The 12854-nt window shown below is 34.0% G+C and overlaps 4 protein-coding genes across 6 annotated transcripts in view; 1 reads left to right on the forward strand and 3 right to left on the reverse strand.

Moving 5' to 3' along the window:
* Window positions 1-2283: 2283 nt before the first annotated feature.
* On the reverse strand, window positions 2284-4497 carry LOC107193831 (GTP-binding nuclear protein Ran). 3 transcript variants are annotated; one of them, XM_015583344.1, is made up of 3 exons: window positions 4467-4497; window positions 3384-3862; window positions 2284-2900 (listed from the first exon to the last, which is right to left on the reverse strand). In XM_015583344.1, exons 2-3 carry the CDS (start codon window positions 3813-3815, stop codon window positions 2685-2687), a joined length of 648 nt encoding a protein of 215 aa, XP_015438830.1. In that variant the 5' UTR covers window positions 3816-3862; window positions 4467-4497; the 3' UTR covers window positions 2284-2684. The 3 variants fall into 3 exon arrangements, with proteins under 3 accessions (XP_015438830.1, XP_015438832.1, XP_015438831.1); XM_015583346.1 differs by lacking the exon at window positions 4467-4497 and adding an exon at window positions 4182-4445; XM_015583345.1 differs by lacking the exon at window positions 4467-4497 and adding an exon at window positions 4026-4099.
* A 1914-nt stretch (window positions 4498-6411) lies between these two features.
* On the forward strand, window positions 6412-7505 carry LOC107193849 (transmembrane protein 64). Its single transcript, XM_015583365.1, has 3 exons — window positions 6412-6984; window positions 7061-7222; window positions 7308-7505. The coding sequence occupies exons 1-3, from the start codon at window positions 6454-6456 to the stop codon at window positions 7470-7472; spliced, it is 858 nt and encodes a 285-aa protein (XP_015438851.1). The 5' UTR covers window positions 6412-6453; the 3' UTR covers window positions 7473-7505.
* Window positions 7506-8567: 1062 nt separating this feature from the next.
* LOC107193801 (alanine--glyoxylate aminotransferase 2, mitochondrial) overlaps window positions 8568-12854 on the reverse strand; it is a 10099-nt gene continuing 5812 nt past the window's right edge. The window contains exons 3-9 of the mRNA XM_015583307.1: window positions 10538-10581; window positions 10286-10470; window positions 9888-10149; window positions 9609-9809; window positions 9075-9389; window positions 8750-9001; window positions 8568-8678 (exon numbers count right to left, since the gene is read on the reverse strand). Of these exons, the coding sequence (XP_015438793.1) occupies window positions 8568-8678; window positions 8750-9001; window positions 9075-9389; window positions 9609-9809; window positions 9888-10149; window positions 10286-10470; window positions 10538-10581 (1370 nt within the window). The remainder of the gene's footprint in view (window positions 8679-8749; window positions 9002-9074; window positions 9390-9608; window positions 9810-9887; window positions 10150-10285; window positions 10471-10537; window positions 10582-12854) is intronic.
* On the reverse strand, window positions 11316-12639 carry LOC107193817 (evolutionarily conserved signaling intermediate in Toll pathway, mitochondrial). Its single transcript, XM_015583327.1, has 2 exons — window positions 11704-12639; window positions 11316-11626 (listed from the first exon to the last, which is right to left on the reverse strand). The coding sequence occupies exons 1-2, from the start codon at window positions 12539-12541 to the stop codon at window positions 11331-11333; spliced, it is 1134 nt and encodes a 377-aa protein (XP_015438813.1). The 5' UTR covers window positions 12542-12639; the 3' UTR covers window positions 11316-11330.

Raw genomic sequence — 12854 nt, forward strand, 5'->3', positions numbered from 1 at the left:
AAGTTTTAGAATTAATTATTTTGTAATTATTTATTATTTCTTATTAGTTTTTTGGTTAATTGATATTAGGAATAGGAATGGAGATAGTGCCGGGTTATATTCTATGAATCCCGGCCATAGTGACTTCTAGAAATCAGCATTTTTTTTTATATCGATAAATTCTTTCTTACGGAATTACTCCGTTGTTGTACTACGACGATATGACATTAGCGAGAAATCATTTTATCGGTTACATTAAATAAGTACATCATCGTGCCATACAACATACGCTTAGGTATGGTAGGGATGTTCCGATCGTTCCGATTCAAGTAAATACGAGTACATATTCGATACCGAGTATTTTTAGTATCGATACTTTTGGTTGCAATACCAACTAGATATCAAAAAGAAATACTCGTATCGAATAAAACGAGTATCGATACGATCGACACAGCGAGAGTACTGTAGTACAATGCATGTGTATGCACAGCCTTACCCAAGCCCAAATAACCTATCTTCATCGGCATTGATCGTCATAATGATGATCGAGATGATTATACAGCGGATTTTATGCATTTATAGCCAATAGGGCTTAGTATAATACAAAAGTGAAAAAACGTTCGTCGGATGCAATGTGTTTTCTACTGTATTCTGAACCCAATAAGATATTTAAGAAAAGAAAGAAATTCCTACCCTTGTTGTTGTAAAAAATTACTTAGAAAATGTCATTTTGCATAAAAATCGACAGCCTACATAGTTATGATCAACGGTGACATTGATACATTTTGTTGAACGTATTGAAACAATAAATTGTGATATTGCCACAAGAGAACTTGATAGCAATCACACAGCAGATTATATCTTGCTACTGTACTCCAGTAATATATTGGTTGAATGGAATATTCCACTGTCCAAAATCAGATGTATTATTACAGATAATGGGGGAAAGTATAGTTGCAGCAGTTAAAAAAGTAGGGTTAGAAAAGAAACATCTTCCATATTTTCCTCACACAATCAATTTAATAGTTGAAGCTGCATTAAAAGATGATTCTATAAAAATTATCATTTCGAAAATTAGAGGTATTGTTAAATGGATAAAAAGTAGTGTTATAAATTCAGACCAGCTCCGAAAATTTCAATTACGCAGCGGGGTTCCAGGAGTATCAATTAAAAAAATTAATTTTAGATATTAGTACTAGATGGAATCCAGTGTACTACATGTTACAAAGATTTATTGATATTTTTAAAATCTGTTCAGAAATCTTAATTGATGATTGCAATGGGCCTGATATGCCAGTTGCTATCGAATTTGAAATGATCGCACAATTAATTTGCTTATTAAAACCGTTCGAATTTGTGACTACTGAGTCCTCAGGCCAAAATTATATCACATTATCGAAAGTGATAACAATGGTAAATTGCTTAAAAACAGAAATTACCAAATTTGATTCAACATTTGACTGCATTAAAAACACACAAAACATTCTAGTAATGGAAATAAATAAAAGATTTGGAGGAATTGAATGTAATGCACATGCAGCAATTGCAACATTGCGGAACCCACGATTCAAAACATACACTTTCGGGACCCACATGCTTGTGGAAGGGTAATTAAAAAATTACAAGATTTAATCAAACAATTCACTGATCCTGGTCCTGGCAGTGAAACAGAATCAGAAGAAACTGAAATAGAGTACGATTTTTGGAATCACCACAAAAAACTAGCAGTAGATCAGCAAAAAGACAATAACAATAAAAATGATCAACTATCAAACTATTTATCTTTCCCTGTTTCTGTGTTGCACTATTCTCCTTTAGAAGAATGGGAAGATATAAAAACAATGTATCTGTTATTCTATAAACAAGCACGAATGTTCCTGGTAGTAGTTGCTTCTTCTGTTTCTTGTGAACGGTTATTTTCAAAGGCGGCAACAATTACCCAGACTAGGAATAGACTAACAGGCAAACATTTAGAAAAATTATTGTTTTTGGGGGATTGAAGCATTATTTGATTAATCTTATAAAATAAATTTCTATTAATAAAATATTTCAATTTCTGTTAATTTCTGTTAATGAAGTATCGTAATGAAAATTTTTTTAAAAAAAGAACTGTATTAATTTTTAATTTTTTATCCGATACAAGTAGGTATCGATACTGAGTAGGTACCGATACTTTCTTTCGATACAAATAACAAGTAAAAGTATCGATACCTCAACGGTATCGGAACATCCCTACATACGCTTACTCACGCACACACATTTACAACACGTTAGGGGAGTGAAGAATGTAGAACCAGCACAACGTCGATTAACGAACGACTTTTAATTTCGATGTGTAAAATTTTGAAAATTTTGTGCATCGATCAAAGCCTTCACTTTCACACCGACAAGGCTTACGCTATGCTTGGGTCATTCAGTACTCGTATAAAATTAGAGGTTACGTGTACTACGTTTACGCACACGGTCTGTATGTGCGAAAATGTAGCGTTCAATTCCTGTATCCCTTCTTTAAGATAAAGTTCGCGTGAAGTGTGAAATCACAGAAATATTTTTACCGTTGTTAACGTATCGAACAAAATTTTACGCGAATTTTAATTCCTTCAAAGAAAGTATTTTCGATCTATCGAGAGGCTCGAGAACATAACACCTGAGGTACGGTTCTGTAAGGTATGCCTCTGTTCGGATCATAAGCGCGATGTAAGAAACTAAAGGTCTTCGTCGTCCTCTGGTAACGCGGTCTCCTGTGCTTCCTTCAGATCCTTTTCGATTTGTTGTTGCCATTGTGGATCCATGGTGACCTCGGGGGGAAGAAGAGCCGGCATTGCAACAAATTCTAAATTCGGGTCACCGATGAGTTTGCGCGCCAGCCATAAGAACGGTTTTTCAAAGTTGTAATTGCTCTTTGCACTGATGTCGTAGTACTGAAAACATGGAAAATGGTATTATTCACAGTGAACGCGTTGAAACATTGAAAATTTGCATGCGAACGAACGTATTATAGTTTCAGAACGTTCATTGTTAAATACTTTTCTGTATTATTAAGACTTTTAAGGCGGAACATCTATGCACGTATAGTCCTCGCAAATACAGGGTGGTCATAAAATCAGTCGAGCGATAAAATAAACATGTTCGAGTGTCAGGACATCCGAATTAACAGAAGTATGAGGACATAAGGGCCTGAAACTGCGGCTAAGGCTTTGCACCCTATACAATACATTGAAATACACAATACAAACATTTGAAATAGTAATTAGCATTTCCAGTATTTCTACTATTCAGTGGAGGGTATACGGCTTCAAGTGCCGCGGCATCAATCGATGCCGCCGCTTGATGTATTAATTACGACCATGCTGAATTTTTGCGAGGACTCCATATCTGTACATACATGTACAATAGTCTATTACCTGCAGATTCTTCTTTCTGTGGAAAACAATGCTCTTGGCTTTCACTTTCCTATCTTTAATATCGACTTTATTGCCACAGAGTACAATAGGTATGTTTTCACAGACTCGCACCAAATCCCTATGCCAATTTGGTACATTCTTGTACGTAACTCTGGATGTAACATCAAACATAATAACGGCGCATTGTCCCTGAATGTAGTAACCGTCTCTTAGACCGCCAAACTTCTCTTGACCAGCTGTGTCCCATACGTTGAACCGAATTGGTCCTCGATTTGTGTGAAATATCAAAGGATGTACTTCTACACCTAAAGTTGCCACATATTTCTTTTCAAATTCTCCGGTTAAATGCCGTTTGACGAACGTCGTTTTTCCAGTACCACCGTCACCGACGAGGACACACTTGAATGTTGGCATATCAGCTTCTTGTGCCATTTTGATATTGTTTTGTTACAGTTTATCGAAATAACGAATTGATGAATCTGAAAAGGGAATAATGACGCTAAATGAAAATAGTCACTACTCTAGAAAAATAATATCCACGTCAGAGATATACACCCTATGGTATCACGCTTCGAACGTTTCAGGTTAAAGATCGCGTTAAAGTGAAACAATTCCACTATCGTGCGTGGTTAAAGATCCTACCGTTTCGGAACCACTGGCAGATGCTAGGACCGACTTGTATCACGCGTTAAAAACGTGATCAAGTGTTACGGGCGCTGAGGAAATAGAACCATAAAGAATAAACCGCGTGCCCTGCAGTTGAAAGACTGCACTTACCAAACTGTGAATTAAACGTACTTTCGAAAGTAGCAGAAAAAGCCGGTTGACCGATATCCCGCGCTCTTGGGCCGCAAGTTGATGTACAAATACACCACGTTCTCAGAGAATGGCGCCTCCCGTGGAAACGCAAGATACAGCTTTTACGTTATTCTTAAAATACAATTGTACGTCCAACATTTACAAAACCACGAACGGTCGAACGTGTTGTCGTTTAATTCACATGAAATTTTCACAAATTGGAGGAGATAAGTACAAAATTTCCCGGCAAGTGACGTGTACGTGAAAATGACCGATAAAACTTACCCTGCGACACAGTCGTTATGGCTCACAATGGCGTTCCTTTGAGTCAACGAGTAGGGGAATCGTTTCGCATCATTCGTTAAATATACCGAAATTCGAGTTAAAAGAAACGTCTGTTTGTTATGTCGTCAAAAAATTCAATTTCAATATTTTTAACGTCTGAATATCAAAGAAATGTGTACATTTGTATCTTTTTAAAGAATTGTAACGGGATTGTTTGTCGACGTGGCGACATCTATTTCATGCGCCTCACACCGAGCCGGTACCGATGAATTTTCTTTTCCAACGAAAGAATCGCGGAATTCCACGCGCGGAAATCGACGGTCAGGACGATCAAGACGGTCATGAAGGGTCAAGATACATGCGTGTTGTTCACTACTTATATAGCGAATTCGATTATCTACATGGTGCGGCACACCAGTGTGCACCGAATGTCAACTTATTCGGGGCCGCATATTCGGATGATGCTCTCTGCTCCAGTGGAGTGCAATAATCGTATTCGGTTGTGTTGTACTATTAACGTGCAACTTTTCTATCGTATTCGACGAAAAAAACTACCCAGGTGCAGTGGAAAACTCGCATTCGGTTAAACGAAATGAACTGAACGAGGGCATGTTTTATTATATTGTACTGACATTTTCGGCAGTGCAGTTCGGTGACATTAGTGACAGGAGATTTATATTAGCGCGAAGTCGCGTGTACTATAATTATATAAAACCAAAGGAGAAAAGAATACTTAAAATAGACCAGAAATTATTCCAGTTCCAGGCCCCCTTACCAAGCTACACAGTTCATCTCATACACACATTACATACGGGGGCTCTTACGAATGCCCCGGGGGTTCTAGGACCCCTCTTACAAGCTACTACACAGTACATTTCACACTCATGGAGTCTTTTATGCAGAGGAGTTACTCCAGCGCTACTTCTGTCCTTTGGTCTTGCTTCATCTCTACTATAAGACCGCGCAGCTATTGTATATGTCTATGATTCGATGCGAACCAATGCGAACGAAAAACGTACATGAACGTACATAACAGTACATAACGTACATAAACGGATTTCAATTAGGTGTTACAAGGTGTTGTCAGGTGTTGTGTATTTAACGTGCTATTTAATTTGTATTTTTACTGTGAACCCATTATACTCTTTCATAAGAATGCACAGTAGTACGAAGAAAGGGAAGAGGAATCGATACAATCTTGGTATAAAGCAGTGATGAAAGAAAAGTCGGAAAACAACGGTTTACAAGACTATTTATTATGATAATGTCACGAGGTAAAAATAATCTGCTTATTCATTTGTTATTTGCATTGATTTTCGTTGATTTTACGAATAGAATAATTACGAATCACCGGATAATAATTATAGCGCCTTATAAAATTCATTTAAGACGTTTTCATATAATGCGCGTTTAGAGTAATACAACTTAATGTGTAAATCTTAATGCTTGAAATAATCAATGTATTAATGAAATTTAATGCAATTTACCAATTTTTTTTGTGACTGTATATTTATGTTGTTTTGAAAATGTAATATAAATATTGTTTCACATTTACCTCCTTTTTCGACAAAGGCATACAGAGATCACATTACTTGTATTTTATTTATGAAATATAATAATACAATTGATTTATAAATTATTGGAAACACTTTTGTTATTGTCAGGAAACTAAGTAGTATATAGTTTATCTTATCAAAGATGTTGTGTGTGTGTGTGTGTATATATTATATATATATATATATCTCTATGACACACACACACACACATATAAGTACTTTAATATCTACATATAATGTTATCACTACTGTAGAATAACATGGAGTATACCACTTATGATGTGTAAGAAACAAAAGAGCTGATGAGAACATGACCTATGAATTACATGTTACAAAATATTATCTAATGTTTTTTTTAAATAGGTTATACCAGAAGGATGATAATTAAGTGATTGTTTCCATATACATAATGAGGAACGAATGCAGTGGTCATGGATATAATTAATATAGAGGATGTGGAAGCTGGTGTTCGTTCATCAAAGAATTCTACATCAATACAATACAATTGTATAAACTCAAATTCAATATGTTACATTTTTGTGACTATTGCTACATTAGCTTTATTGGGTGCAATAGTCTTCATCTGCAGAGACTACATCAAAGTGCTACTTTATTGGATTGAACATCAGAATATGTGGATTGTTACCATAATATTTATTGCTCTGTTCACTGTGGTTTCATTTCCTATTATAATTGGTTATTTATTCCTTATCATTGCTAGTGGCTACCTCTTTGGTATTATAAGAGGCATCATGATGGTAGTATTGTCTGCTAATTTAGGAATAGCCATAGCACATGTTACTCTTAGTGTATTGTCATCAAAATTGCCAATTGGGGCACTTTTGCAAAATGACACTGCAAGAGCAATACTTAGAGTTATATCTGGACCACAGACTTTCAAAGTCGTGTTATTTGCGAGATTAACTCCTATCCCTTTTGGTCTGCAAAACACTATTTTTGCAGTATGTACCGGTTCTTTTAGTACCATATACATGAATAAATATATAATTATAATAATATTATGATGTAAATATTTAGGTAAGTAACATGGGTGGCATTCAGTACCATATAGCTAGTGCATTGGGTTTACTACCTGCCCAAATTATTAATATTTATTTGGGTAGTAGTCTACGATCCATGCAAGATGTTCTTGAGGATAGATCAACAGCAGCAACTGGTTATATTGTTTTCTGTTTTCAGGTAAATATGTACTTCAATCAATGTGGTAAAATATATATGATCTACGAGTAAATGTATTTTGTACATGTGTCCATTTAATTTCCAGATACTAATCGGTATTTCATTAATGGTGTATGTTGTGCAGAAGGCACGAAGAGAACTTCAGTTGGCATTATTGGAAGCAGATCTAGCCTCAATGGCTGAGTCCTCCCATTATCTTCTGGATACATTACCAGACTCTAAAATAGCCTTGACGAATCTAATTGCCTAAGATTTGTATAAAAGTTTTACTTCTTCAGTGGGTACCTGCATGTTTCATACTAACAACATTACTCGCACTCTTTGCGAGTAGGGACATTTTATATATTAGAATAATTAGAATATTGTTTTCCCGAATCAATTTCATTTATAATAATACTTCAACATTGGATCACATAATTTAGTATGCCAGTTAGCTTCCTTTAATAACAATCATTCAGCAATAGCAGGATAGAATGCCACATTTACACACAGTTATCTAAAACAGTGGATTAGACATTTTGTGCCAAACTTTATTTCCAAATATTAAAACTCTCCATGTCTTATGTCTTCATTTACTTAACAGGAATTTCACTGCATTTGCATTTACTAATGGTATTATTAATAATGTTGTATTTCTTTTGCATTTGCCTTTGTGTAATGTATTTAGTAGCAAGTCTTCCAAAAGATTAAGTAATTTCAAAATGCATCAGATGACCAGAAGACTTGAGAAAGAAAAATAGTTAAATAAGTTACACAAAACATGGGGGGTCTTTAATTGGGAAAAACAGTATTTATAATTTTTTAGTTTTGGAATTTCTACATTTACGTTAAGGCAGAAACATTAATTCAGAAAAAATAAATCCTGATATCTTCCTTTGTGTATATACTCAAGCTTCTAATACATATTGAAGGTATACCATGTAAAAAATATTTATGTTTGTAAAACATACACAATAATTATTCACACAGGTGTGAAGGTAAAGAAGCAATTATGACAAAAACTTAGTAATTTAATCATGAAGACTGAAAAAATGACAAAATTCCTATATTAATTTATCACTATGACAACATAGAATTATTTCGGAATTTAATATGTTCTGTCAGTTCTACAAAAATATACTCCTTTTTTTAAATTAAAGAATATAGAAGCAGATAAAGACAGATAATCTTATCAACGATTGTGAATAATTGGTTCCACTTATAATAGTCATATAGTTTACATGCTGACTTAGGTGGATAAAAATAAAAAAAAACTATGTTGTACAAATTGTAATATAAATAATGTAAGTCGTAAATGATTGTACCAAATAAAAGAAATTGTATTCGTATACCTATTTAATTGTGCTCAAACTTTAGAATTCTTCTCTTGATGTTTCTTTAGTGCCTTTTTAATTACTTCAAAAGTAAAGTCTGCATCCTCTTTTGTTACACATAAAGGCGGTTTTATTCTTAGTATCTGCGTGTGTGAATTATTATAAATATTCATATATTTAAATGCTATAAATATTTAATTATTGATTAACTTACATTTGCATATAACCCTCCCTTGCCAAGAAGGACGCCCATATCTTTGACGTCTTCAAAAATTTCGAGCATGCGTTCAGTTTCTAACGGTTGTTTTGTTTCCGGATTTGATATTAACTCGATGCCAATCATCAAACCTTTTCCCCTAACATCGCCAACAGTGTTAGGGAATTCTGACAACAGAGTGTTTAGAAGATTGATCAAATGTGTACCAACTGTCTGTGCGTTCTTTTGGAGTTCCTCTTCTTCAATAATCTAAAATTAATTTAATGCGATGTTGCATTTCAAACGAAAATTTTGAATATTAAAAAATTGCAAATATACTTGCTTCGAGAACCGTGATTCCTACAGCACAGGCAAGGGGATTGCCCCCGAAAGTATTGAAATGCAGTGCAGTGTTTAGATTGTTGGCAATCTCAGTGCTAGTGACTACTGCGCCAAGGGGAAATCCATTCCCTATACCTTTCGCCAATGTCACTATGTCAGGTACCACGCCATGGCTCTCGAAACCCCAGAAGTGTTCGCCAGTTCTACTAAATCCGGTCTGAACTTCATCTGCTATGCAAAGACCCCCTTTTTTATGTACATATTCGTATACCCTCTTGAGAAAATATTTAGGGTATTGTACTGTTCCTCCAATTCCCTAACGATTAAGTAGTATATATGATTATTCGAAGAAAAAATTGTTTAATAAAATTTTCCATCCAGTATATAGAGCAACATTGTAGGCGTCTCTCAGTTAATTATTAAAATTACAAAAATCATATTGTTTAGCCACCCAGTTTTAGTCCTATATATGGTTTAGGAATGCCTAAAATGGTGCTTGCTATTATATAAATGTTTTTCCAGACTGTTAGGATACCTGAATACTCTCGGCTATGAATGCTGCTACACCCTCTGTGTAGGGCGAACTGAAACGAAATATTTCTTCGAAGTCACAGAAGTACTTTTCTGATGCTATACATTGTTCTTGGTTGCAGTCACAATATCTGTTTGTTTGAATTGGGGAATCCCTGCACTTCGAACCACCCCACTGAGCTCTGTAAACGTCTGGATATACCGCCTGAAAACAAAGATCTTATTCAAAAACGTTTGATTTTTTATTTCGTTATAAATTCAAATATATAAATGTGGCGCTTACGTGTAAGTATCCAGGCGGTTGTACAATAAATGGGTACTTCCAGGTACTTATTGCAGTAGAAGCTGAAGTCCCATAAGTAGCTCCATGGTAACCATTTCTTAATGAAATGATGTTATGATTACGTGTGTGAAGTCTAGCCATCAAGAACGCTAATTCATTTGCCTCTGAACCGCACACATATTCATATAAACGGGGCTGCATATATACAGAGGACACATGATTTAACTTTGATGTTTGCTCGATTATAGCAGCGACTATTCTCCTAGATAATGAACATAAGAAAACCTTCATTTTAGTATCTAATTTATTGAAAATAAAATTTCTTATCATATGTGTTACTTATGGGGAATTTTTCTCTTTTCAAAGTCTTTTATAAAGATTCTCCTTTATGTATTTACGGATGCGAATGTCCAACGGATATCGTAGCAACACCTCCAAACATATCCAAATAACGTTTCCCACGATGATCCCACAACCATTGTCTTTTACCTTCGTGTATAATTAAAGGTTCTTTGTAAAATGGCTTTAAAGAAGGAGAGACAAACGTTTCATGTGCTGTTTTTATGTCTTCATAATTTGGGCCCTAAATTACAGCAAATTTATTTAATTTAAAAATTAAACCAAATTTTTTGCCGAATAAATTATCTTACCGTGTAAGTAGAAGGTATGTGCTTACAGTCAGGCATTTCCGGAAAAAATGGCGTATTAATCGTAGGAGATCTTGATTGATGGGTAAAGCCTAACAAAGTAATCTATATTTTACTATCTTTCGGAAGGAAACTATAAAAATTTGACAGTTTACAAATTAAAGTTTGAATTTCACGGAAAGTATTTATCTATTCAGTATTTGAAAATATAATGGTGCGCGCGGTTATATTCCCGGAAGTTGTTTAGTATTTAAAAATTTTTAATTAAGAGCTCTTAGAAATCCCAATCAATTTAATAAAATACTTACACTTCGAGTTCATAAAGTATTGAGTATTCGTGGTTATTTTGACGAACTTATTTACCAACATTTTGATTTCTTATTATTTTCGAACCTCTCACTTGTGAAAAACGTTTTTACTGTTCAACGGTCAATTGGTTTCTGGCAGAGCCCATGTGGTTATGCATACACGAGTCTAAAAGTTAAATGAGTTTATTTTCAAGGAGGCACTCATGTATAAATATGGGTACACTGAATTATGTATATGCAAAAGAAATAAAGGAGTTCCTTTCGCGTATATTGATGTACTTGCATATATGCATAAAATATTTACAATCAATAAAGGTGTTGATTGTAATATGGTTAAGATATTAATACACTTTTTAAAAAATGTATTTAAAAAATGATATTTCGTGCACGGTACTAAAACTTGATATACGCAAATGAATAAAATAATTTAGAACAATCATTACAAAAACAACTTTATTTACACAATTTAAATGATTTACTCATTTCAACTACTTTTTATCTTTCAACATTTTTGTATCCTGATTATCCATTGAATCATTAGACCCTGTATCTTTTTCTATATACAATGGTATTTCTACAGCTGATCTTATTTTGAAAACTATTGGTATGTCGTTTAGAGCAGGATTTGTTTTTTGTAGACACCTTATCCAGGATAGCAAAGAATCTTTAGAGGATGTGCCAGTGAAACATATTGCATAATACACACCATCATCTTGTTCATGAATAGTAACAGGTATTTTGTTGTTTAGCTGCTCCCAAAAAGGAATTTTTAAATCAGAAACATCTAAAAATAAAACAGCAAAACATTTTTATAATAGCCGAGTATATAAAATACTTTAAATTGCTTTTATGCAGTCTTACCATCCCAGCTTTCACAAATAACTTCTCTTTTAATTGGTTCTCCCTTTAATACAAAGTAGTCTAGACAACTATCAGCGACCCAAACCATAAAAGGCCCTTCAATAAATAAAGATTTATCAGTGGATTGCACAGCAAGTAATTCCTGCATAGCATCTGGTACATCTTTTGTTTTATATTCAGTAATTTTAGCTTGCACATCTATACTGCATAATTTTTTTATCCCATAATAAGCAAGCTCCTTAGGTTCCCTTGGTGCAGGCTCTGGAACTGGCCAAGGATTCAGTCTACAGAACTTTGGCATCCAGTACATTATGCGCCAAAATTTTCTTGCAGGTTGAGATTTTTCACCAAATATATTTAGGATCATTTCTTGCATTTCATAATCAGGTATCACACGATTTGATTCCATTTTACTTAACAATTGAAGAGCAGTATCTTGTTGCTTTGGATAATGGTACAACATATTTTGGTACATATTCCGTGGTATATAATCTCCTTTAGGAAATACATCCAACAATGCTTTATAAGTATCCAAATCTTTGTTTACACCAAATTCATCCATGTATTTCATAGCATGTAAAATGAATTCTGCTTGTCCTCTTCTCATATTATTATTCTTTACATATAAACGTATGATATCCAAATATGTTTCTTTCTCCTTTCTATCTGCTACATGAAAAGGATAAACTATAACTTGATTATTGCCTTTGGATGTATTGTACAAAACTTGTTGATTATTATGAAAATAATTAACAAATGCAAGTTGCACAACCTTTGATTCCTTAGCTATCCCAACTTTATTCAATAAAATACAGATCCTTCTTGTTAGAAAATTCATACTAAATACCTTTTCGTGTCTTGTCACATTTAAATTTAGTATAGTTTATGTACTAAAATCTTTAGAACTTTACTGTTTCTATAGATGCATTTAAACATAAATAGATACATTCAATTAAAATTCTGAGATTGTTACTTGTTCGAAAAGCTCCAATATTACTTTCACATCTGGTAACAAATACTGATGCATTCTCTGTTTTATTATGTCCATAAATTAATTAGAAACAACAAACTATTTTTTATAGATTTCTATCTGCTTCTATCAAGCGAACCACTGTGAAATGTGAACAGTACAAACTGGTACAAACACAAAC

The sequence above is a fragment of the Dufourea novaeangliae genome, unplaced genomic scaffold (assembly GCF_001272555.1).
Source record: "Dufourea novaeangliae isolate 0120121106 unplaced genomic scaffold, ASM127255v1 scaffold30, whole genome shotgun sequence".
Lineage (NCBI taxonomy): Eukaryota > Metazoa > Arthropoda > Insecta > Hymenoptera > Halictidae > Dufourea > Dufourea novaeangliae.